We start from the raw sequence: 25,879 nt of genomic DNA on the forward strand, positions 1-25,879 counted from the left end.
CTGCAGTCTGCTGATCAGATCCATAAATGAGCCAAAGCCAGTCACTCTTGGTCTGTGTGTTTTGCTAACACAGGGCATTACAGCTCTGGGTTGGCTTTGGGGTGCATTAGTTCCCATCTGCACATGAATCTACACATTTAGAATCTTTGCATTGGAGTTAGAGCTGATAACAGCCTTCAAGTCTGAATAGTGACGATAGTGGCTGACTTACTGTGTCTCATAACTCCCCATAGCAAAATGTGTTTCCTACAACACGACTATGGAATGATGGAAGATCAACACAAGGAAAGCTCCAGCAAAAACAACTTTTAAATATTTAATATGAACAAAATAGATATGAATAAAAATAGGAGATGACAGGTAGAACTGTAAAATGACAATACAAGAGTCATTGTGTCTTGTGATGTGTTGTGCTTGGGGACTTAAACATTGGAGTGCATATCACAAAATCATTTCACATCCAGCTGAACTATAACAAATGTTTCCTCAACCAATTTAAAGGTCGGCCTTCGTGTTATTTAAGATATCTTCTGTTTCCTGTGACTGTGACAATGTATTGTATTCTGATAAAGTAACACTACACATCTGCAGACTGACTGAAGGATCTTGAGAATCAACTTAGAAGACTTACAGTAGCAGGATGATAAAGTTGGTGAAATCCTTTGGAATTACCCGGATTTTGGCATTAATTAGTCATTAAATGTGGGTCTGATGTTGATCGTCCAAATCCTAATAATGAATGCATTCTGCCAAAACTAATAAGGACTAATGATTGTGCAGATGCGTCTTTATTAACTGCTTTGGCAAATGATTCACTGACCCGGCTGATTAAAGTCTGTGAACTGTAGAAAGTCATTTAGCAACAATTAAACACCATCAAATGTTCTTGGTAGCTGCTGCTACTGATGCTTATACAACAAAACTACTTCAGTTCACCAATAGATGAGATTTTTGTGTTTTGGGGGCATTTCTTAGTTATGTAGACGACATTCCAAAGTCATGGGGCTGCGAAGGGTAAAGCTCTCTCCCTTAAGAGTCTCATTTGATGGAGAGCACATAGCACAGTGTCTTAGTGAGGATAATACCTTGGCTATTCCAAAGCTCTAATTCCCTTCTTTTCAGGCCTTCTCCTGCAAAATGTCATGACCCCAGTGTGAATTGATTTGGTCCTCAGTGAAGCTCTCATGGTCTAAAGGCAGCAAAGCAGCCCTGAACCATCATGATCACAGCTATGATCATGTTAGTTTGCCCCAAAAACTGCAATTGAGGTTCATCAGTTGACAGAACATTGTTCCAGAACATCGGTTGAACATCCAGGTACTTGATACTTCAGATTGCATTTGATTTTGGCTTGACGTGAAGATGGGACCACATTTGACAGGGTGTTACAGTAGAAATCCAGGTAATTCCAAATGATATATAACCATTTTCTTCACATTATCTACTTACAAACTCTTACAACCTGATAACCAGCCTATTGTAAAAGTCTCAACAGAGCGATAAAAGCTAAAGTAGATGGTCTAAAGCAAAAGGAGAACAATCATCCCACAGCAAAGTAGAGGGAGGTGAGCCGTCGCTGACCCCCGTCAGTCCCTCACAGAGCTCTCCACGGATTCTCCCTCAGTGTCTGCGTCCTCACAATCTCGCACCTCGCTGGAAATGTGGATTTCGACTGTGCTAGATTCTGAACCTAGCGAGACAAAATAGGGGAAGATAACTGGATGAAGACTACAATTCACGTGTAAGTCACAATAACAGGCTAACACATTCTGCCTAAACTTTAGCAGCAGTGACCTCCGGCAAAACGTTTCCGCTAACCTGATCAGTTGGAGCAGCCGGAAATGTATTTGGATCAGACAATGGTTCATTTACCTTTTAAATATGGAACTTAGAGAATTCTGTTAATGGTATAGTGATAGTCAGTATTGACAAGAACAAGTCCCGTGTTGTTCATCATTCATTTAAGGAGGATGTGTTTATTATTGTGACTTATTGTGAATAAGGTTTCAGTAACTTTCTTGGCACCGTAATCGCTTCAGTATACTGCACATTTCCTGGCACATAATTTCACAGCTTTGCCATTTGTTTCATGCTCGACGTCAAGAGGCTTCACTCTGGCTTCAAACGACACTGAGAGTAACGTGTCAGCGTTCACCAGCCCTGATATACTGGACCCCTGTTACTGTCAAAGTCACTGTGAACCCCATCACCTTCTGACAGAACACTGATGGCGTCGGAGTGGTGCTGCCCGTTGCTCATCATGTTCTTCTTGACTTGCTGGACGTGACTCTGGTAGAGCAGAGTGGTTCCCACCATTGGGTTGTGGCCTGAGTTAGGCATTGAGGTAGACATGGAGTCCCAGGGCAGCTCCCTCCTCCGCTGCAGACTGAAGTCAACATCAAACCCGGTCCAACCGTGAAAAGCCAGTGTGTTGAGGAAAGCCTGCATGGGGTTCAGGATGCCCTGAAAGAGCAAAACAAATGTTTGGAAAGGCAACACACTGGCAATCCTGCTGTGTTCTCTATGTAGTGTGTTGTGCGGTGTAACCCACCATGATAAACCACGTGATGAGGACAGCGTTCCTGATATTCCTGAATCTGTCTTCGGTGATGTCCGTCTGCATCTCCAGGAAGAAGAGGAGGACCTCGTTGATTATGTTAGGAACCCAGCTGAAACATCGGGGGAATATTTCATCACACACTTTAACACAACAGGAGGTACAAACAGCAAGGAGGCCACAGACGCAGTTACACACCACATAGAGAACACCAGCATTATTTTAAAGAAGCGTATTTTGATCTCCGTTGCCAGGCGCCTCTCATTTTCCGTGTAGATTCCCTGCCGTCCTTTCAGTAAAGACGTCACTAAACGCAAAAAAGACAAGAGAAGTGATTAATCGAGCCAGTGTGTGTGTGCTTGTGTGTGTGTGTGTGTGGGCGTGTGACACTAGCAGCGGATTGACCTGCAGACGTGGTCCACTTGAAGAACACAGGGTTGGCTATGAGGACCAGCAGCATGGGTGTGTATGTGGTGACGTAGTGAGGTATGGCGTGCTGGAGTCCTTTCTCACAACTGCGCAGGAATAGACACAAGAGGAAAGAACAAGCCACTGAAGTCACACATGTACAGCAGCGTGGGAATGACACAGCACATAGTCTGACGGGAATATTCAATATTCCTATGTGTTATTATCATCTGAGTGTGAGAGTGTGAAAGAGTTTATTGTAACAGAGCTCATTAACACCCTGGGCTTCCTGTCCCGCCCCCCTGCTGGCTCTGATTTCATTAAGACATTATTCTGCTCCGGCTACTTAACAAATAAAGTTCACACAGTATATTAATTTAAGATGAATTTATAGCTCGTTTTAGCACTGAAAAATAGTCCCATTGTGTGTTTGAGAGAGGAGAGGAGGAGGTGTGTGCTTCATTAACTGCAAACTTTGTTTTGCCTTCATGGATTTGCACAAAAATACCACAAGGGGGCGTCGGGTGGCGTCAAAGCACAGATGGTGGCCTGATTGTGGCAAATTTGGCGTTGTGTTATCAACTTTTATCATCAGTAACCAACCTGAATGCCACAGTTCCCCATCAGAATCAAACTAAACAGAGATATAATTGAAAATTGAATGAACAAATGATGAAAGTAGTGCATGAAAGACAACACGGGCTTACTCAGAGATGGACGGGTAGTAGAGCATGGCTACACCTTCGGCACAAAGCAGCACAGCCAGACCCCATGTAATCATGTGGTAGAGGACAATGGTGCTGATGGGGAGAGAAACAAGTCATGAGACCAAGGAGGCTCTGTGCACATGCCTTTTATCTGCAGTCTTGTTTCATTTCAAATGTCCCATGTGATGTATTTGGTCATCTTTTTCACTGCAGGGGTGTGTGAGGGTGTCGTGCACAAAGACAAAAGGTAGAAATAATCTGAGGGGAACCTGATGCCGGCGGAGGTTTTCACCACCAGAAAGACGTCCACCGCGTAAATAAAGGTCCACCAAAAAGAGGCGCTGAAGAACAACTGGATCCACATCTGCAACACACACACACACACACACACACACACACACACACACACACACACACACACACACACACACACACACACACACACACACACACACACACACACACACACACACACACACACACACACACACACACACACACAGTACACACAACACAATGGGTGATAGAACATCGATTGGCTTCTGTAGCGAGACCGGAAACAAAGACACAGACGCTTTAGATCTGGGACATTGTCGTTCAATGAAACATGACAACTTGTGATCTGAAGTCCATGTTTATCCGTGAAATCAGGATTTAATGGTGAATAAAATGGGGGAAAACAGTGTCATCAGTTTCTTTTGTTCCCACAGGGGTCTTAACCCTAGGGGGGGGGGGGATAAACACATACCGAGCTGCCGATACAGAAGACCTCCGGCCACATATCAGTGCTGTTGCCCGCCGAGATGCTGTCGATGACATTGGGCAGGCCCACCCAGATAGACGACCTCACGATAATACCTGGAAGAAACACGCAGGCACATCGGCTCAAAGTGGAACCCGTCAGCTCATCAGACAGATTCATGACCTCAGTGGAAGATCCTGTTAAGGTATTAAGCTCAAAATATGCCCAGAAACTTTGTGAGTGAGTGGCAATGCTTCAAAGAAAGACACGTATCTCAAAACTAATTCACTAAGGTCTGGAATTGTTGCTTCACTACAGCAACTCAGTGATTCAGAGAAGCCGTGTATCCAGGAGCAAACACAAACAAAAAAGGGATCAACGTTTGCAGAAAACAAGCCAACAGATTTGCTCTGAGAAAACAATGGAAAAGTGCACACAACATTTTCTTTCTCACTCTTATCTTATTAAGTGTTTTAATTAATTAGATTCAGTCATGGAACCCTTTTAATTGCAGTGGTGCGTAATGGAAATTGGGGAAACGTATCCATGTGTGTTTTATAGGGGTGTTTCCATTTCCTGCGCCGCCTCAACATGGAGGCGAGGCTCAGAAACGTGGGAGCTCTGTGCGAAATTTCACTTTAAACTGCATCCTGGGTATTTTTAAAGCCAATCGCTTGCAGTGGTGAATGAGTCTCACCGGGCTTTAAGTACATAGAAACACACACATTCATTCACACACACACACACACACACACACACACACACTCTCTCACAGCTTAATTTGCCTCCTCATTCACACACACACACACACACACACACAGTGCAAAGCAGTTGTAATGTTGCACTGGTTCTGATCGATGCAACAACGTTCAAATAAAAACTCACAAATTCAGTTTGACGTTAACAGGTTTGGAATGCAGCCGGATTTAAATTAACACTTTAAAACAAAACACCAATTTTTCTTGGTTCAAGTTTTCATCTTGTCTACTCGCATGTGAGGTTGATTACAATGTTTCTGTTGTTTTGACATCAGAATTGGATCTAAACTACAAACACATGTCACCATGACTCACCTTTTATATGGAGCTCTGGGTGTGTAAACAAACTTGGTAGTATAGCAACACTACTAACAACTGTAAGTAACAGTGTTGAGCTCCTGGACAGAGCTTTAAAATATAGTATTAAATATTTACGACAGCAGGTATGTTCCAGGGCCTCCGTCCAGCTGTGGGGCCCCCCTGACTCATCCAGGGGTCCCCCTCCTCTACGGCCCTGCAAGTCATAATGACTGACTAACTATCTCCATTACCGTTTATTCCTGCCAAAATGCAAAACAAATGAGGGTGGAAAAAAGCTTTATAGGCTGGTGTGTGTGTGTGTTTGTTTACCTGTGCATCCCAGCAGGTCACACACACTGATGATGAAGAGTATGCGTGAGGAGGAGGCAGGTTTGGGGAGAGGATACGGTCCCAGTCTCCGGTAACCTTTGCGCTTAGGCAGGATCTGGATGACGGTGAAGATGAGGCTGACGGCGGCGCTGCACACGCTCAGAGCCCCAAAGAGAAGCGGCTGGAAGGAGACCACGAAGTCGGTTGCCGCGTCCCGGTTCGCGCAGCAGAAAGTTTCCAACCGGGGAGAAGCCATGATGAATGGAGAAGAGAGGGAAAGAGAGATAGAGAAGCTAGCAGGGTGAGCGTGGAGGAAGAGGAAGAGAGAGAGGGAGGAAGGAGGGGAGCGGGCCCGAGTCTGTGATCCAGACTCGCCGACACATCACGGGGTTGAATCATCATGTGCTTCCATTTAATCCCTCCAGAGCCTCAAACGCTGCTGCAGACGGACAAAAGCCTGTTGTTCCACACGCCAATAAGTGACATTTGGGCTTTTTAATTAGGCTACTTCAGTCAGCTAATGAGTTCTTTAGGATATCTGAACGTATTTGACTTACATAACTAAATGGGTAATATTTAGTAAGAGTATAATTCAAACCGAATGCTCTGTTAGTGCCTAGGTATTATTATTACTATGGTGATGCGTGATGAAAGGAGTCGTGAAATGAAAGTAGAAGGTTTTTGGATGAAAAGCAGATATATGACCTCAACTCAACTTCATCAAAGTAGCTGAGTGGTTCTCAAACTGTGGTTTTTATACCAATGGTGGTACTTGATGACTCTGGTTGCAATGACACCAGAAAAGTCCTTTTAAAGTTGAATTATTTGTCTATTTTAATTCAGATGGACTAGATTTGTTGTCATTGTTGGAAGCAGTCCAACATGTCAACATTATACTTCCATTATTGAAGCCAGAGCAAGTAACTTTCATTTCAGTGCCGCACTTGTGATCGTTTGGATATTATGTCTTGTTTGGTTCGTACTCTAAGGAAATAAAAAGCTCTTTATACCCTCATTTGTTTTGTGAAATTATACTGTTTAGGCATTTCAGAGCTGTTTGTGCGCCAAATACCTCTCAACCCTGTTCCATTAGATTAGATGGCTGTGATTGGTGCAGCCTGTTGTCCTTCATCATCACCACCACTCGTGCCCTTTGTGTTCGTATAGATTCCAGATGAATTTGCGTCTCAGAGGATTTATGCCTCAGAGCCCCGTGGAGATAAATGCAGCCAAATGAGCTGAACGATGGAAGAAACAGATGTAAATGTCATAGTATTGATTGACTGCGCTCGAAATCCCAGGAGTATACACAACATCTGGAGACGTTGGGAACAATCCCATTTAGTAATTGATTTACACATGATCACAAAATCAAATCTTCATCGTCAAAACAAGGGAATTAACAAATTTCCTTGCGTCCTTGTTAAAAATAATCATGTGCTACCACGATTAGAAAATTAAATATCTTTGTGCTTACATCAGGATCAGGCTCAGCCCTCCTCTTACTGTATAATGAGATATTATGCTGCGCTTTGTTTGTTTTGCAGTGAGTTTCACCATGATTCAGAGCCAATCATGATGTCATTATGTCTCCACCGCTCTGCAGGGCACGTTCTGCACTTCCAGATACAGGAACTTCTGCTTGATATGCAATCAGCCGCGACACATTTAAGCATCAAGTGCATTTATTATTCAGTACACAGAGGGCATTCATTGACAGTGTCCCATCTAATCCATATGCATCTGCACTGACAAGGCACAAAGTCAATCGTATGGGAAGCTTGTAGCCGTCTGTCCCGCACTAACAACTCCCAAAGGAATACAATGGGAATATGGACTTCCTGCTCGCTGCTCCTCTTTCTATATCTGCTTTCTTTTGCTGCCATCTGCTGGTCAGATCATCTCCTTCCAAACGTTCTCCATGGCTCACAGAGGAATGTATCTCGGGATGTGAGAGATATGCAGGAACTTGATTGTATATGAAAGAGTTGCATCTGTAACGATTAAGGCACAACTAATAGGCAGAATGACTAATGACGGATCTATCTGTGTACAATGTTGCCTATTGATCCCAGTTAGGAGATACTGTAGATCCTTCAGACTGTGTCGGTCAGGGAGGTCAGAGGTCAGACCAGCGACAGATCATTATCGCCGCGTCTAGAGTCACTGTTTTACTCCGGGAGCTTGAAGCAGGGGATTTATGCTGACATGGACACTTGAACTCAAGGTCTCTCAGTTCAAGGAGGTCGCTACGGTCATTAAGGCACCCAGGAACAAACACAAAGGAAGTAGCAAGACGTTTCAGAAGCTGCACTATTGTCCAAAGACTAGACTTAATAAAAACAAATATTAAACATCTATCTATCATGTTGTTACTCTTCTATTTAGACTATAACACAGAACAGTAGGAGAACATATTAAAACTTGCCAATTAAACTGGCAAATTAATCTGATGCCAGTGCCACCAATCATAAAAGCAACACAAATGACAGCTTTCACCATTAACTATATTTCATTATAGTTGTTAATTGTAAATGGTGATGAATATGAAGCAGTTTTGGGTTCTGCTCACATTTTTCCAATTCATTTATTTGTTTCCCAGTAAACGCCAATTGTTGTTGTTCATTTGTCATTCCAGTGCCTTTTCCTTTGTCATCCATGTGACATCCATACGACCTTGTGATAACTTGATTGTTTCCAATTACCTCTGCCTGTTTGAAGCCTGTTTAAAGTGTGACCAGCAGCCACAGTGGGCCAACCCCTCTCTCTCATGCATGATAACTTAATATCGCTTCATTCTTCTCAGACTTTGACCACTTCCATCCCTCAACCCCGCCCATCTTTGTACCGGCTGGAAGGGATGGGTGGGCATGGAAAGAGTCAAGTTACAAACAAATTACTCACTTTTTCAAAAGGCACCTCTCTCTCTCTCTCTCTCTCTCTCTCTCTCTCTCTCTCTCTCTCTCTCTCTCTCTCTCTCTCTCTCTCTCTCTCTCTCTCTCTCTCTCTCTCTCTCTCCCCCCGTCTCTCCCTCTCTCTTCCTGCATGGCAAACACTTTGTCAAAACGGAAATGACATCACAGTGGTAAAACCTGATTTCCATACTAACTGCAGACAGTCGTACGTCAAATGTGTTTTTGTTTTGACACATTCCCGTACATTTGCGTTTGAAACCTATGGAGCAGAGCAGTTGGGCCATAACACACAGTGGAGCTGCAGTGTGAAGTATGTCTGCTGAGCACAGAGAGGCTGCAGCAGACAGCTCAGGAGGTCAAACTGGAGCTGTTTTTTTCTCAAACCCTTTGATGAGCGGTGAGTAGCAGCTTCGGCTCCGGCTGGATTGTTTGTTGTTTGGATTAACTCATCCACTGTGACGCTGCTGTGAAGAGCTTCAGGTTATAGTATGACTGACTGTTTGCTGTAATATCTGGGGGGGTGGGGGCAGTAGCTCAGTTCATAGAGACTCTTGACTTAGGAACTGGAGGGTTGCAGTTTTCCTCTAGGGCACTGCCGAGGTGCCCTGGAGCAAGGCACAGAACCCCCCAAAAACTGGGGTCAGATGGACGTGTTCGCATGCGATTTGACCCAATAAAGTTTCTTCTGCTTCTTCTTCTTCTTCTTCTTCCTCAAGATGTAGAATCAGACTGGTCTCCAATCCATGATGCAGCCTTTAATGGCCGTGTCCTCCCTCTGCAGCGTCTCATTGCTCAGGTAAAGCCTCATGAAAACGTGAAGACACCTTTTACAACTTAATGTAACCATTTCAGAATCACCAAATGGTTGTTACAAAGTAGAAATCTTTAAACCAAACAGAACCTCTGAATAAAGTCATAATGTGTGTTTATGTGTGTGTCCTTTGTTCACAGGGTGCACACGTGAATCTGAACACTATGGACCAGGTCTCTCCTCTGCATGGGGCGTGTATGCAGGGTCACACAGCTTGTGCCAAGCTTCTGATGGAAAAGGGGGCAAATGTCAGTAAGACAGCATCATACAGGGGGAACAGCTTTGGTTTGAGCCAAGTCAGCGTCAGTTCATGTGTTCACGCCCACAATAGATCTTCCTGAACGTTCTCTCCAGTGTAGTTGGAAGCTGATCAATTATTGTTGGATTTAACAGCGTCCATGTGAGAGATTAACCAAACGCTTAGTCAGACAGGAACAGCATGAACACACGATAACAAACACACAAGCTTGATATGCTGACATAACACAACACATTTACCTCTCTTTTAAATGCTGTTTTTTTTATTACCACAGTTTTTTAGCGCGATTGTTTTATTTATTGAATATTTTATCATTTTAATAGTTTGATATTTAAATGTATGAATGATGATTGTACATGTGCTCTGGTCCACATTAGGTTAACTCTTCCACGGTGGACGGACAGACTCCCCTGTCAGAGGCTTGTGCCGGCGGTCATGTGACCTGCGTGTCTCTGCTCCTCCAGCACGGCGCCGCCCCCAAAGGAACCAGCTATTCCAGTTCTCCAATGCACAGAGCTGCAGCAAAAGGTGAAAGGTCACATTCCTCTGTATTTCCACGTGTAACCTATACTGAACAAGCTTAGTTATTATAACATGTACTTGGAAATGGAGTGATCTCGGGTTCATCGCTGAGGAAACCTGAGGATTGTGCTGCCTCTTCTTCTAGGCCACCCAGAATGCATTGAGACTCTTGTGCAACACGGTGCAGATGTGGATCAACACGTTGACCAATCAGGGTCGCCTCTCCATGTTGCTTGCACCAATCAGAGTCTGAGTACTGCCAAGAAATTGCTTCAGCTTGGTAAGAATACTTTTATTGAATTCTTTGTTCTTTTAAGCTGAATAGGAAGTTTATAGTCTCTGCCTCTGCTTCTTAATATGAATATTTATGACCCAATTCAAGGCAACGACCACATACACTTTATGCATTAAAGAGGCTGAAATGATGCTCTGAAGAAGAATAGTGTTGAATTAAAACTTCACTCCGGCAATAAAAGAAAAGCTTTTACTGAACATTCACACAAACTCATCACTTTTTAAATAATTTAAGGTCATCATGCCTCATTAGTCGTTATGTTGTATTTTGCTGGGTTCTGCACCCTTTAGGCGCCAGTGTGAATAGCTGCACGTCTGGTGATTCACCCCTGCACATCGCGGCCCGTCTGTCCAGCCCGGAGTTGGTGTCCGTCCTTCTGGACCACGGGGCAGATTCCAAACTCAGGAACACCGAAGGCAAACAGCCGCTGGACCTCGTGGCTCCCAGCAGCCTGGTGGAGACCCTGCTGAGACAAGCAGGAGGTATTCACTAAGTAGCCTGACTGCAGCTTTCTCAACGGACCTATAGTCTCTAATAATCCAAACATCTCTCCATTTGTGGCTCCTGCTTCCTCCCCGATGCCCAGGAGTGTCTCGTCTCGTGCAGTTGTGCCGGATATACATCAGGAAAACTGTGGGCAAAAAGGAGATGGGTCGGATTCCTGACCTTCATCTACCCACAGAACTGAAACTGTATCTTCTCTACCAATCAAACCCTCGGGGGATCAAAGCCGCAGACACGCGTTTCATCTCTGACTGATGCCTTTACGTTCTGGGCCAACAGGGGATGCACTTGTACAGGCAGATATGTGATCATAGTTCCCCCTTGACTAGGCCTCTCCATGCCTGGTAGATATTGTCCCTCCATGGATAGTTACTCTCTCGGAATTACATAAAAATACATCTTCAATTCTTTGTTTATTTAAAATGAGAATAGTAGATTAGATTTCTGATTCCTCTGGGTTTGGTCAGGCAGCACGTTAGAGTCTCTGGAACGTAAATCTGGCTCACACAGAACTGCTTGGCACAGGCTAGTTTTTCCAACTTCATTTCAAACACTTGGTGGTTGCCGGGTGGAAATCATCCCAGATAACCAGCAATTATACGGGCCAGCCTCCAGTGCACACAAGCCACCTCTCTCAGTGGAATGTTACACCAGGGGAGAGTCTCACCAGGGAACCACTTACTTTTTCCTCTAAGAAAGAATGTTTTCAGTTTGTTTTGCTCTGATATTGAATTAGTATTCAGTTATGCTGCTGCGTGCACGGCGCAACAACAAAGTGACTACCAGGTGAATCAAAATGGAACTGGAGCCTCTTAGATCTTGAACAGCGGCTCCGGTGGAGACCGTGCGGGCGTTCGGCTTGAGTGATCTATTGATTGGCTTGTCTAATTTTCGTGCGGTTCCTTACAACCCGAGGTTGGAGGGAGGGAATTACCACCAGTGTGCAGCGGCGACTCACCCGCCCGTCTTTTGATCATCATCCCATTAGGGCTCTGATTTAGACCTCCGCACCTCTCCAACCCCCACCGGCTTTTACGAAGTGCCGGCTGATTGCGCGATTATTTGCTTATCCGTCGCCTGCAGCAGCACCGCAGTAATGCAATACAGATCGATCTCTTTGATGCTCTTATTAGATTTGACTGCACGACGCCCATGAATATCTGTGATGAGTGCGATCTATGACCTCTCTGTACTGGGGGAGGGCTGGGTGCAGATGGAAACGCAGGGGAAAAAATGTGTTGTGTATTAAAAATAAACCTTTTCTATGCGATCTGCACTTATTGGCTTTGTGTCATATTGTGTTACTGCACAGCTACGACGTCTGAGTAATGATCACCTCTAGATTACTCCCCTTCATATCGAAACAATCATTTATAGGGGAAGATGATGAAAAGGGCGGGCGGCGGGAACCATCAAGCTCCTCTTCATCGCAAAACCAAAGCAACAGTTGCTCAAGTCGGCGCGCAGCTTCCTTACATTCTACACTCATTAACTCTCCATTGATCCCTCGTCCCAATTTACCACTTCAACTTAATCATTGTCCCTTCAAACCTTACATGAGTATCTGGGGCCCCCTGCCTCCCCCGCCTGCCACCGGCTCAACCTAGTTTCGATTTACTGGTGTTTAATGTTAAATCAATACAGCGAAGGAGCCTCCGACTCCTGAGAGTGCGAGTGAAGACCCTGCCAGTGATTGTATTGAGTAACATGTATATAAGTAGGAGAAGGAGTCTATCTGGGAAACAATGTCACTCCAGCTGCTGCAGCCTCATATTTCCATGTAACCATCAGGCCTTTTCTACATGTTCCTATACTTCACGTAGAGCGGCTGAGTGTTCTTTAGAGTCGTTTGCACTTTCCAGGGTTCGTCCGGGGCGACGGATGCACTCACAGTCAACCCAACTACTTCTGATCACAAAGCTTTTACTTCTATTCTCCAGAGAGGCAAGTACTCCATTAACCCTGGCTCCTTTAAAAAAAGCACACACACGCACTCTCATACCCAAATAGCTGCAAATGCATCACAGGTCAGGACTCATGTGAAACACACAATGCAAATTTTTTGTTACATAGAGTGCAGGAGCTCCCCTCAAACTACCCCCAATCCTTTTTCGCAAAAACAGTTCTAAAAGGAGAGAAGGAGAGGTTTCCTCTTGCCGGGCACAAAAAGGGGAAGAGGAAACCACAACCACAAATAGCTACAGAAAGAGCAGCACAATGTCATCTCCGGGGGGAATACAACTTTGTAAACATTTCGTGATGCTGGAGCAAACCCAGCGTTTAAGATCAAAACTCAAGATTGTTGACTTTGTTTGCTTCTCGCCGCCTTGAATGACTTTAATCATCAACCCTAATGCTGCAGACACACTCTTACTTGAACATCTAATAACCAGATTGTGAAGTCTTACCCTACACAGTGACTTCTATCCTGATTGCTCTGAGCGTGATCTTGTTACAGATATCAGGGCTTCCTATTGAACTATAAGTGGGCTTGTGTCTCGTCCTCACACTCACCAATAATTACTTTGGTATTTTTAGTTTGCCGATGTGGAGGTAATTAAAACAAACAGAGACGATAGGCGACGCCGAGACTGGAGAGCTCCCCCGGCTCCCTGGGATACGTGTGCAGAGGTGTGGTGAGGTCATCCACCGCTGTGTGTTCAATTAGACACCTCGGCGCTGATTAGAGGGTTTATTACAGAGATGCATGAGCTCAGTGTGAGACACCGAAGTGCTGCGGCGGCTGCTGCTAAAACAGCCGAGGGAAGAAGTTGGCAAACACTTCGCAATTTCACGGATTTCTGCATTAATTGCTCAACACACAGGTCTGATCATTAAAGTGACTGAACACATTTCCACCTCAACTAATGGCACACAAACGATGACACTTTCCTTTATATTTGGTTCACATATTTTATTCAATTATGCACAGACCAGACTGGAAAGCATGAATGTGGATGTTGCTTTTAAAAACTTTGGAGAGCCTCATTAAGCTGCAATAACCTCCAACCAAAGGCTTCCTGTAGCTCCTGATCAGACATGCACAATAAGGAGGAGGGGTTTCTAGACTCTTAGACTCCCTATAAAACTCTTTAGGTTCTTTAACGTATCATCACTTTCATACACTGGACTGATGAAGCTTCACGTTTTGGCATGTTGTTTGTCTCTTCTTCTTCTTGTGACTCAGACGAATCAGGCCACATTTGATCAATAGATAATGCTGAAAACTTCATTTCCTTCCTCTGTAACAGATTCATATCTCTGGTTGAACATGGACGTGCACCCGAGCTAAAAGAGTAAAAACATTGTACGGTTTTAACAAAAAGAGTGAAGCTGAAAATGTGTTTATTTTCATATCGATACATATATTTTAAAAAATGTGCATTATTATCACAAAAATAACAACAGTTCCTACATCTGATTTTTTACAATAGACATTTATTGTTCCACCAGTCATAAAAAATACAATGATTTGATTCCATACTGTTAGAAGAGTCGCTGCTACATTACTTCTCAAGTGCCTGAAAATGTAAAGTCCTCATATTGACTCCAGCTGGTCCTTCATAACAACGCTCCTCTCCTGCTGCCTGTGAGGGAGAGGAAGAGGGGCCGAGGGAGGTCTTTGTCTTTGTCGCTTCACCTGTGAGCTCATGATCATCGTCCATCCAAGCAGTCAACTCACGGCGGAGGCGCGTCACGACGGCGGGGTCGTCGGCGTCGGCTGCTGCTGCACGTTGGACAGCACCATCATGTTGAAAAACACCAGGATCAACACCAGACCGACCAGAACCTTTTGGACCCAGAGGCACCGGTCCAGCTTCTGCTCCAACCTCGAGTTACAGGCCATCACTCGCATGAGCTGCAGTGAGGGGGGGAAAGACCTCGATCATCAATACAACATGGAAAATAAGCTCGTCCATAAATGAACAATGGAACGTCTAAACAGGAGGAGGATTCACGACTGAGCTGGATCCTAGACTTCAACAGAGACACTACAGGATAAAGCTACAGGTGTCCTACTCTGTTTACTCACTGTGATGGGAATAAAGTTATCATCCACTTCCTGAGGTGAACACGTGTTTGTGCAGAGCGTAATGAAATCACAAAAATGCTCCGTCAGTTACTCCTAATTGCTTAAAGCTGAGTGAGCTTTGAATATGGCAACGCTTCGGCAATGCAACATGGAATTTGGGAATCATTGATCACTTTCGTGTAGGGGCCGCTTACCGCCATGTTTAGCTCTTGATTCCCGTTGGCTCCTCCCTCCACTGGCGCGTCTTTGAGAGCGCTCATCAGCGGTTTGGTGCTCTCCAGAACGTGACAACGCAATCTGTGGAAGCAACAGTCAAACGTGTTGGAAGGAGACCTTGGATGAAGAAGCTGGGGCGGGGGGGGGTGGGGGGGTTGCTTACCTGTGTTCCATGACTTTAGCTTTTGGTACTTCCTTCCAGAACTGTGCAAGTTCTTGAGATCCGGCATTCTCCATCTCAGCAGCCATCACCAGAAATCGGTCCTGCAGAGAAGCTTGATAACCTGCACAAACACATGCCAGGACAGTTCGTAAATACTCTGTGTGTGTCTGTGTGAGTACAATTATGACAAAAACGTTAAATCACATGAAAATGGAGCCGATTCCTTTGAACAACAGCACACAGGTGACATCGTAGGAGATTTTAACTCACAGAAACACACTCAGTCGTCTGCATGCTTATGTTTCTGTGAGATAAAAGATGATACTTTCACCCGTCTTGAAATATGTATGTCAGGCAGAGAAAGCGGCCCGGGGCACTTTGTGAAAGTAACAGACTGGAGCATTTGTTTTATTCTAAACTTCCCCATTCTGTGAGCGAAAGCAGAGTGCAGAGCTAAAGTGCAGTACCTCCGTGTAAGGACACAACGATGTCCACTGAAGCTCCTGGTTCACAGCAGCTGCTACTGGGCTTCACCCTGTACTTCTCTGGCGCTGTTGTTCGCACCTGTGGGCACACCAGAGGACCACACACACACACACACACACAATCACACACATTATTGAAAAGGTCTCGTGTTGAAGCCAGATGCATGTGAACATATTTACACGCGCACCTTGAAGGCCACTTGATTCTTGGTCACATTATTCAGGATAATGAGGCTTTTCTTCTCCGTCTCTTTAGAACCGAAGCTGAGCTCCTCCGCAGGGCTGGGGGAAGAGAAAAAAACACACACACACACACACATCTTAGAGCAGGAGCCACATTAGGGAGCAATTCTGAGGCAGAGAGTCAGCTCTCAATAAATAATTCTGTGCTCTAAAGCGTCCACTCGGGTGCTCTAACACAGCTCTAACTGCTACCTGCAGACAGGAGTTCCCTTTGCTTTACATCATGCTCTGCTGTTCCGCTCTTAAATATCTGGGCTGAGGCTCAGATGGAGACCTTGCAGCCTGTGTGTGTGAGATGATTACCCAGAGACTCACACATCATCTTAATCGGTCTCCTCAAGCGGGAGTTCCAACAGGAATGACATTGTTTGTAAGAAATGTGTTGCTCTGGTTTGTGTGTGTGTGTGCACCTCCAACAGAATACAGAGTGTTCCTGTAAGTGTGTTATGTACGTACAGGCAAGACAGAACCTGCAGCAGCTTCGTCCCCTCCTTAGTTTCAGGAGTGACTGTTAGGAGAATCGCATTCCTTCTCAGTTCAACTTCACTCACATTCTCCTTCTTCCCACATTCAGACGCTGCTGTCAGGCCCCGCGGTGCCTTAGACAGTCAATACTGTATCTGAACCTCTTTACAGGGAACATGAAGAATTACCTCCAGCTATCATCACGCCAGGCAGGGAGGATCTGTGATCATACATCAAAGCTGTGAAATCTCAATCCTAAGCAAATCTGTGGCCTAGAATCCAGAGATGAGACACTTTGAGTCACACTCCCCACGCTGCGGCTCTGCTTATCCAATACTTCCTTCCGACAAACCCCTGTCTCTCTCACCTCCACCTGGTTTTTGCGCTTTGATAAATCCTGCTCACACACACACACATCTCTGTCACATTGATGCAGACAGGTTACACTCTCTGGGACTTCTCAAACTCGTTCTCGTCCTCACTTGACCCGGTACCAGCCGTGGAGCCTGGCAGTCCTGTAAACTAAGAAACACCCTGACGTTCTCTAAACCTTTGACAAACAGGAGATCAAAGTGCCCCGCCCCTTTCCCGAAACCCCCCGGTCTTGCTCGCGGAGCGTAAACCCGACTGCGTGTGAATCTGTTTATCGCTGTAATTCATAGCCTGGAGCCGTCACAGATGCTCACATCAAAGCTCTCTCCTCTGTATAAACTTGACAAACATTATTTATGAAAATGAGCAATGACTAATATCATCCAGAGTGTGTGTGTGAGAGAGCCAATGTGAACCCCGGTGTATTAACCACAGATCCAGCTGGTGTGTGTGAGGTATAAACCTGTTTACTGCACGGCTTAAACTCTTTGCAACTCAATCGTTCGTGTGACATCACAGGTAGAAAGTCACATGAGGGCCCCTTGGTTAAAGATGAACCGACTTCACCCATTGGCTCCTCAATGCTCCTCATTGATTAATGCAGCAAACTAATAATTAACACCAAAAACTGCTTTAGACTGGATGAAGGAATCGATTAGCTCTCTTTGTTTCCCCAAATGTGACAGGATCAGTTGAGCTGTGAAGGCACAAACATGTCAATAAACGGCTTTGCTCTCCGTCTCGGGTTCCTACACATATAGATTTAATTATCGGGTTAAAAGGGCAAAGCAGCAGCTAGAAGAGGTCCCTGTGGTTCAAGTGCCTTGCTCAAGGGGTCTTTGAGAAGTGTTAGTTACGGGGGAGATCCATCAGTTCAGGCTCCAAACACAACTGGCTTCAAATCAAAGGGGCCAGATGGAGAACAGGTAAGCAGGGTGAATACCTGACGTGTAGCAGAGGACCTTTGAAGGTGGTGAGAGGCTTCCTGGCTCCTTTAGTCCGACTGGGTGTGTCGGCTTTATCGTTGTCCTCTGCCCTCGCGCCGTCATCCTGGAAATTCACCTGAAACAAACAAAAGAGCGCTTAATTAGAAAGAGACTCTGAACTCTGATAACTTCCGCACCGAGCCGTTATCTGAAAACGCAACGGTTGACCTTTGCTCCCGCTGCAGAGAAAGCTATCAGTCATTGAAGGTCAGGACGGGTCGTCGGTAATGATTAATCAATGTGAAATCACAGCGAGGCGTGAACTGGTATCAAAGCGGAACATTGGTCTCACTAAAGGAACCCCCGGGGACGATGTCACCGCCCTCAGTCCCGATGTCCTCAGAGGAGGACGAAAAGCAAAAACAGCAAAACCCACAGGGTCCTACCATATTTGGCTTAACGAGGCCAGAAGCTATGACAGAGTCTCCTTTCACATCATCAAAAACATTCATAACCTTTCCTCTAAAGCCAAAATATCCACATGCTTCACACCACAAGACCTCACAGCAGCTGACAGAAGGGAAATGATGCAACGTTTGCAGAATGGTGGGAGATAACAGATGAAGGACTGTAAGGGAAATGGATCTTTCCCACTGTTGTTGTTGTGTTTGTGGACGAGAAAGGAGAATGACCACGTCAGGAGGGCGAGGAAGCATGGGGGCAAAGGTGACTCATATGTTATGATGAGCAACAAAACGCGTCGTGTTCTTCAACGACTTCCCACAATGAATAAAGAGATAATCAGCTGCTTCTGAAATGTTTGAGTTTATTCGTTATCAAAATAACACAAGATTAATACAATCAGGTTAAAAAAGTGAAATATTAAACAAGATCAAAATGCGATTAAAATATGAGAATTTTGATTTCTTAGAGTACAATGAATGACTACATGATTGATCAGCATATTAGTGAGAATAGAACCGGCAAACAATGTCGGCAATCGAGTTTAGGATAAAAATGAAAATAAAATGGACCACAAAAAATAACTTTAACAAGGTTTATACACAAACTGTGTACGATGTGAAATGATAAGGACAGAGAGAATCAAAGGTTTAGAGTTTTAAATCAACTGTATGATTGAGTGCTTCTTTATATTCTTCATACTGTGGAGTGTCTCTTGATTATACAGTACAGGTAGATTAGCGTTCTCCAACGTCTCCGAGGTAAAAGGCAGGAAGAAAGAAATATTTACTTTCTTCCAAAAAGCAGTTAGAGTTAATAGTTTTAGTTGCTCAGTGTTAAATCTCTTCTTCTACTGTGATATAACAGTAGATCAGCGTTCAGTCAGAGGTTAGACGTTAGTATTTGTTGAAAGTGAAACGGCGGTCGAACCGGTTTTCTCTGTTGAACCAAACACACTGCAAAGATTCATCAGGTTCCCTCATTGTTTACATAACATGGTGAAAAGGTTAGACCAGCGGCTTTTGAGCCTTAACAATGCGTAATCCCTTCATAACAAAGTTTAAAAAGTCGATTGTGTTAGGTGCAATACTGCAAAGGAGGTTAAATTTAAAACGTGCGGTCCGGGGCAGGACGAGGGACGGACAAGTCCAGGGCGGTGAAGGCATCAGTCGGCGGTGAGGCAGGCGCACTCACAGTAACACACAGTAAAACTACACGTGTGTGTGTGTGTACGCCTGTAAGTCCAGCCCGCAGAAATCCTCCGGACTTAGAGCTCCGAGTGTGGGTGTGATCCTATACCCTGTCTTACCACCTCCAACCCTTGTTTCAAAACAGAGAGAAAGGTAATTAGCTCCCCAAAGCCACCAGTTAGCACCGACGCTGGAACCCAGAAGCACTCAGGTCAGGAGGAGGAGGAGGAGGAGGAAGAGGAGGAGAGAGCTGAAGGTTGTGGAACTCGAGGGCCCGGCGGAAACATGCTGGAATCCATCAACACTGATCAGATCGCATTCCACAGTCTGAGATATGAAGACGCACCCGGACGCAGCAGCGATTTCACTAAACTCTCACACAGACAAACGTTCTCTGACGGATCTGTGGGCTTCATCCATTTCAACTCTCTAAACTGTCAGCGTCAAACCTCTTTAATAGATTAATTTACTTTTAGAATACTCTTGATTTGTATAAGAGTGAGTGTTTAGTGTGATAAGTACGGCTGAGGTGTGTTTGATGTGCAGGCGTTCTTATCTACAAACCGACACAGAGAGAACACTCAAAGCTCAGAGAGAACAACAGGTTCAGGCTCAGGTACTGAAGTGCCGCTTGACCTCAGTGTCACAAACACAGATGGGAGTGTTTCCATGTTTGTGCGCTCAACATCAGCACACTCCAGAAACTTCTATCAGTGGATTATTGGTACTGCTAACAGCCCCATTTGCATATCTCCCCTTTGTGAATCTAAATCTGTTGTGCATGACTAATGGGTTTAATCGTTCCCAATGGAAGCACTGTTTGTTTGTTCAGGCTCAGGAGGCTCATGGGAGCAGCTTTGGGTGACAAAGCACTGCTGGGGAATTAGGAGGCAGGTAACAGAGAGAGTTTGCGTGGAATACATCTATACACGTATGTCCCGGCTTTCACCTGATTCTGCTACACTTTAGAAAAGAGAGAAGACATCAATAATAAAATAGCTGCAACATGAAATAACAAAACAAACGCAGACAATCACACACTGCTTTTGAAAGTTGTTTCAGTCAAGAAGGAGCATCTGCTGGCTCCAGGTATCTCCTGAGATGACACCCTTAATACCCTCCGTCTATTTACATGCAGGCCTGCTTTGCATGCTGCCCGCTAGGAAAGAGGCTAAATAGATTAAGAGGGCGGGATTGAACTGCAGGGGAGGAAGAAGAAGAAGGTGGAACAAACACCAGGAAGCCCTGACTGCAGCCGGGAGCCACGCCACAGTGAGAGGGAGGATGGCGGTCACTGCATGGACGGAGTGTGTATGTGTGTTTGTGTGTGTGTGTGCCTAAACCCAGGAGGTGTCTTGGTCTTGCCGCTGATGTTTGGGTCAAAGCCGGCGACAGCAGGGAGCTTAAGGAGCCGACCCGACAAACCTCTGTGTGACATATGAGCGGCTCACAGGGCGAAAGGGCGGCTGCTATTCACAGGCTTTGGGTTTATGTGCCGAGGACATTAAGAGTCACCTTCATGCAGACAAGTGAGCCAGAGATTAACGTTTGCCAAATCAGGACATAACTCACCATTTTAATTCACAGCTGTCCTCAAAGCAGCCTAATTACACGCTGTAATCTCACACTGTTAAACATTAACACCAGGGTGTCGTGTAGGGAGAGAGAGCGGTGACTCCATCTTACACTCATGTCGCAAAAAAGGCTTTTAATTGAACTAGAGACCCTGCTAATAACCTTACTGTCAAAATAAACATTATTAAAATCAGATTAATGTAGAATCTCTGACAAAAAACTGTTACTTATTCATATTCAGACAAATATAGGGGCAAACAAAAAAGAAGTGTGACGAAACTCGGTGTGCAGGCCTGAAGATGAGTCCTGCTTTGTCCCGCTGTCTTTTAAAGCGACTCCACCGATAATAACTTAAGATACAAGACCGAAAGAAACGTTGTACCTTTTTGGGTTTGGTGGCGACCTCGGAGCTGAAGCTGGACTCCAGGGTGTCTTTGCCTTCAGACTCACACTCTTTACTCTCCACGTCGTCCTCGCTCACAATGGGCCCGTTCTCACTGATGGGAGTTTGGAAGTCGTCGTCGGGCAGAGGAGGGTAGCTATACTTGAACGTGTCCTGGAATGGAGACAGATAAAGTAAATTCACTACAAGCTTGATTTGAATGCATGGACATATTTAATGTAAATGTCACTGGGTGTGTATCCTTGTGAAGAAGAGTCTCAGAATCCCAGATGAAGCCATCATGGGAGGCCAATATGGCTGAAATCAATGCTGTATGATAATCCTAAGGATGCCTATCAACATACATCACCATATGGCTTATGTTGGCATGGTAATTCAGTGTTGTTGTTGATATGGGGGGTGTAGTACCAAGTACCAAGTCATGTAAATGTGAATATTACAGATTGAAGCTTTAAGTGTTCATCCCTACATTGAGTCACACACATCTCACAAATATGACAACAAAATTGCACCAGAAGACAAAGAAAAGATTATTGTGCATTGTGAGTATTACAGCGTATAGAGAAGGTTGAACACATACTGTTCCGCCCATGTGAGTTGGCAGGTACTCAGGCCCGATGTACGTCTGGACCTCAGACCTGGAGGCGAACTTGAGCTTACTGATCGCTTCAGGGCCCAGCCAGGTTTTCACAATCCTCCATGCAGCTGAAGTTCAGAGGGAATGTATGTATATTATTATCAGCTCATAATGAAAGCGACATCATCATCCTCATCATTGTAGAGGAAGAGGCCGGCGGTCTCACCATTCATCATCCAGGGCATTTCCACGATGATCATTTTGGCTGAAATGGTAAAAAGAAAAAAAAGGAATTGGCACAGAATGGACTTTAAAGTAGTTGAATAATTATGAATGGCTGACTGGATACATATTTAAAGCATCTTTAACAGTTTTGTCTACTTACACAAAAACTTTGGGTAATACACTTTGAAGCAGTTGATGATGTACCTCACAAAGTCCATATCCTGAAACACACAAATCAGGAGAAAAACAAGACGTGAGCACAAAGAACAAAAGATTCTTTCTTCGCTAAAGTGCCTCTGGATCTAAAATGACCCACTTAACACATTCGAACATTAAAAAAAAACCTATCACAAGCTTCCTCCCAACCATTCTGACTCAATCCCTCCAAATGATCAAATGCTGGGACTGAAGCACTCTGAGGATCTTAACCCAGGCAGAGTGACTGACGCTTAAAGAGGCAATTATCCAGCTGCTCTTGTTACTTAGCGATTGAACTACTTCGCTCCGACAACCTTTACCATTTCAAATTGTTATCTTAAAAGAAAACATCTTTAAATCGCATCAACATTTTCTCCAGATCTTTTTAATACACTCTGTCGCTCTCATCTTCAGTCAGACGTTTGCTTCACTCTATACTCAAAAACCCTTGTAGGTAAAAGCTAATACATGCGTGCCATTGTAAGAGCTTCGTTCTAATTATCAGACACACAGATGAGTGGATGTATAGAGCCCCTATAGGCCGGTTGAGCCTCATGATTGGTCACAAGCCTCATTGCTATGCTGCAGCCTCTCCAGAGCATTAATGAGATCATCATAAAGGCCGGCTCCAGCTCACACTGTGGTTCAACAAGCCTAAATAAAGCTGCTTTCCAAATTGGTCTCCTAATCCACTAATTTCATATCTTTTTTTTTTGCCTTGTACGCGTCGGGGTAATTGCATTTAACTTGAGCCGCTTCTCCTCCAGAACGGAGCCGAGGAGAAGGAATCGTTCCCACTAACTGAGAGCTCCAACGGGGAGATAATGGGCGGGGGGGGGACAAAGTGAAGGGGATGGATTAGGAAGCGAGCTCGGATTGACCAAATGGATTTAAAGGTTACTTTAATCTCCAAACTGTTACGCCGCACAGAAGTTCCTTCCAAACCAAAGCTCAAAGGGGGAAAGAAATCAGTGACACTCACTTTAAAGGCGGGTTGACAGTTCAGAAGACAACTGAAATGATGAATTTTGTGAAGTTGTATATGCAAAACAACATCAACATGAACTTACTATGTTGCTGAGGCCAGACTCTGCCATGTCGAACACGACAGTGAGAGGCATCCCAGGCTCCTTCTTGGCGTAGCGCTCCAGCCAGAAGGCCACGTACTTCTTCTTGTCCAAGATGGTTTTTGCATCCTTCACATGCAGCTTCACTTTGAACCAGACTGAAACCATAAACACACTCCAAAATGACTCATGGCAGTTACAAAGTACAAAGTTTTTGTGAAAGCAAAACAAACCGAACCACAGATTTATTTTCCCCCAAATGTGCAATTTCCTTGGCGGATTCAATAAACAATTTAATCTTGCAGTTGAGCAGATTATTGGTGCAAAAACAGAAAGTGAAGAGGAAAAATGCACAATAAACACAAAGGAGCGGCTAATTATGTGCCCTACATACTGTATGTGTGTGTGTGGTGATTACATTTTCAAAATAAACAGTACTTATTTCTTTATTTCATATTTAAAAAGAAATAATGAGCCATACCAATTTTAGAAGTGGCATTACAGGGCTGGAATCGCAGCGCCATTGTTCCATTCATTAAGGAATGTGCTGCTTTTAAACATGAGCTACATAAAGAAGCTAAACCTTTACGTACACAGCTTGTTGCCCTCCGTGTCGTAGCCGTGGAGATACACAGCACCGGTCTCAAACATCCATTTTGGGACGGTACTCTCAGTGAGATCTGAAACGTACAAACAAACACATAGGAGACACATTTAAGACTGCATTAGCTTTAGCAAGTCTGTAAAATAATAATAATAATATGGGAGAGTGATCTTGGAAGCTCAAATTCATTCCTTCATTCCATTTCGAGTGGAATGCTTTGTTGTTCTTACTACGGCCTTTCTAAAATCTGCTTACAGTGTGTGAACTGCTAATGGCTGGTGCATTCATAACATTCCACTTTATCACCAACCTGACCCCATTCCATACAGCAAACACATACACACTTACTGTACAGCCTGGGAGTGTTAGATACTAATTACTTGGGTAAACAAGAATTTCAGAAGAAGAAACAAACTGCTTGATTGAATTTGCTGCCTTACAAACAAACAATCGTTCTGAAAACACAGAGGGGGGGACGTATTGTTCTGGGGACAAGACACAACGACACACTGTCTGCAGCTTTGATAGAGGAGGACAAAGACATCCAGTGATCTGACAGGACTGAGGCCAGCGACTGGGTTTTGAGCTTTAAAGGGATTTGAAACTGTTTATCACATGACCACCCCCCCCCCCCCCCCCCCCCCACACACACACACAGAGTTCAGAGTAACACCTTATTACCATTCAGGCCAAACTCTTTCCTCCACTGCAGACTCTCATCTATCATCTTTACCGCGTCGTCAACCACAAACTGTCTCCAGCTCAGGTATCCCTCCACCATGGCATCATCTTTTTGGAGTCGTTCCACATCTCGGGAGTCATATTTATCTGCTGAATCTACCAAGAACAAGAACATGTCTGATGAGTCATGCTTTCACTCTCTAACAGACCTCTTTGTAGTCATCTAACAAAATATATAAACAATAATATTAACGAGGCCATACAGATACAGGATGTGAGTCTAAATAATAAAAGAAATAACGAAATTAAGTATCGATCTGTTACTCAAACATGACTCAAATTTTAAATGTTCAATCGAGCACATGAACCATCAAAAGCGTTACCTTGGAGACACTCATTATTGAATCTCTGTCTCGTCTCCTCAATCTTCTTCTCGATGTCCTGTCACAAGAGTTCCTTCGGGTTAGCAGGTTGTTCGGTTACAACTAATCAATGTCATAAATGTACGAGTAAAGACTAGTCGGTTGAACATACCTGCTGATCGCCGTGGTGATCAACTTCAGCCATGTTCAGTCAGTCCGGTTTCCTCTTGTGTACTTCCTAGTTCAGCAGCTAACGTTAGCTTAAGGTGAATCAGTGCAAAGTGTGAAAGTGGCGTCCGGTCGCTCCGGCCATGGCCCCGCCCGCCTCCGCGTCCGATCTGCCCCCTTGATTAAGACTAATCAAGCGAACACTTATTGTCCCTCGCGCACAATCGACGACTTCTTGATGCGATTACGTAGCCATTCGCTCGCGCGTTACGTCGTCAACTGACTTTACTGTGTGTGTGTGTGTGTGTCTGTGTCAAACTCTTACCCACAATGCACCCGGGCCGGTATTACAGGAA

The 25,879-nt window shown here is 44.6% G+C and overlaps 3 protein-coding genes across 3 annotated transcripts; 1 reads left to right on the top strand and 2 right to left on the bottom strand.

Moving 5' to 3' along the window:
• Positions 1-368: 368 nt before the first annotated feature.
• On the bottom strand, positions 369-6,058 carry gpr143 (G protein-coupled receptor 143). The gene is made up of 9 exons (XM_076169970.1): positions 5,803-6,058; positions 4,421-4,530; positions 3,942-4,036; positions 3,673-3,765; positions 2,963-3,072; positions 2,756-2,864; positions 2,552-2,669; positions 2,211-2,463; positions 369-1,690 (listed from the first exon to the last, which is right to left on the bottom strand). Exons 1-9 carry the CDS (start codon positions 6,056-6,058, stop codon positions 1,587-1,589), a joined length of 1,248 nt encoding a protein of 415 aa, XP_076026085.1. The 3' UTR covers positions 369-1,586.
• A 2,653-nt stretch (positions 6,059-8,711) lies between these two features.
• Positions 8,712-12,375, top strand: LOC143015830 (ankyrin repeat and SOCS box protein 9-like). Its single transcript, XM_076169938.1, has 7 exons — positions 8,712-9,114; positions 9,434-9,513; positions 9,669-9,776; positions 10,165-10,315; positions 10,455-10,589; positions 10,895-11,086; positions 11,423-12,375. The coding sequence occupies exons 1-7, from the start codon at positions 9,030-9,032 to the stop codon at positions 11,431-11,433; spliced, it is 762 nt and encodes a 253-aa protein (XP_076026053.1). The 5' UTR covers positions 8,712-9,029; the 3' UTR covers positions 11,434-12,375.
• Positions 12,376-14,436: 2,061 nt separating this feature from the next.
• On the bottom strand, positions 14,437-25,836 carry mospd2 (motile sperm domain containing 2). The gene is made up of 15 exons (XM_076169848.1): positions 25,528-25,836; positions 25,377-25,434; positions 24,994-25,149; positions 24,302-24,388; positions 23,712-23,866; positions 22,604-22,664; positions 22,445-22,483; positions 22,222-22,346; positions 21,621-21,794; positions 18,029-18,147; positions 16,194-16,287; positions 15,988-16,084; positions 15,521-15,641; positions 15,336-15,438; positions 14,437-14,967 (listed from the first exon to the last, which is right to left on the bottom strand). Exons 1-15 carry the CDS (start codon positions 25,558-25,560, stop codon positions 14,803-14,805), a joined length of 1,587 nt encoding a protein of 528 aa, XP_076025963.1. The 5' UTR covers positions 25,561-25,836; the 3' UTR covers positions 14,437-14,802.
• Positions 25,837-25,879: the final 43 nt, after the last annotated feature.

The sequence above is a fragment of the Genypterus blacodes genome, unplaced genomic scaffold (genome assembly GCF_046128005.1).
Source record: "Genypterus blacodes isolate CSIRO-AG114 ecotype Tasmania unplaced genomic scaffold, CSIRO-AGI_Gbla_v1 ptg000214l_1, whole genome shotgun sequence".
NCBI classification, from domain to species: Eukaryota; Metazoa; Chordata; class Actinopteri; order Ophidiiformes; family Ophidiidae; genus Genypterus; species Genypterus blacodes.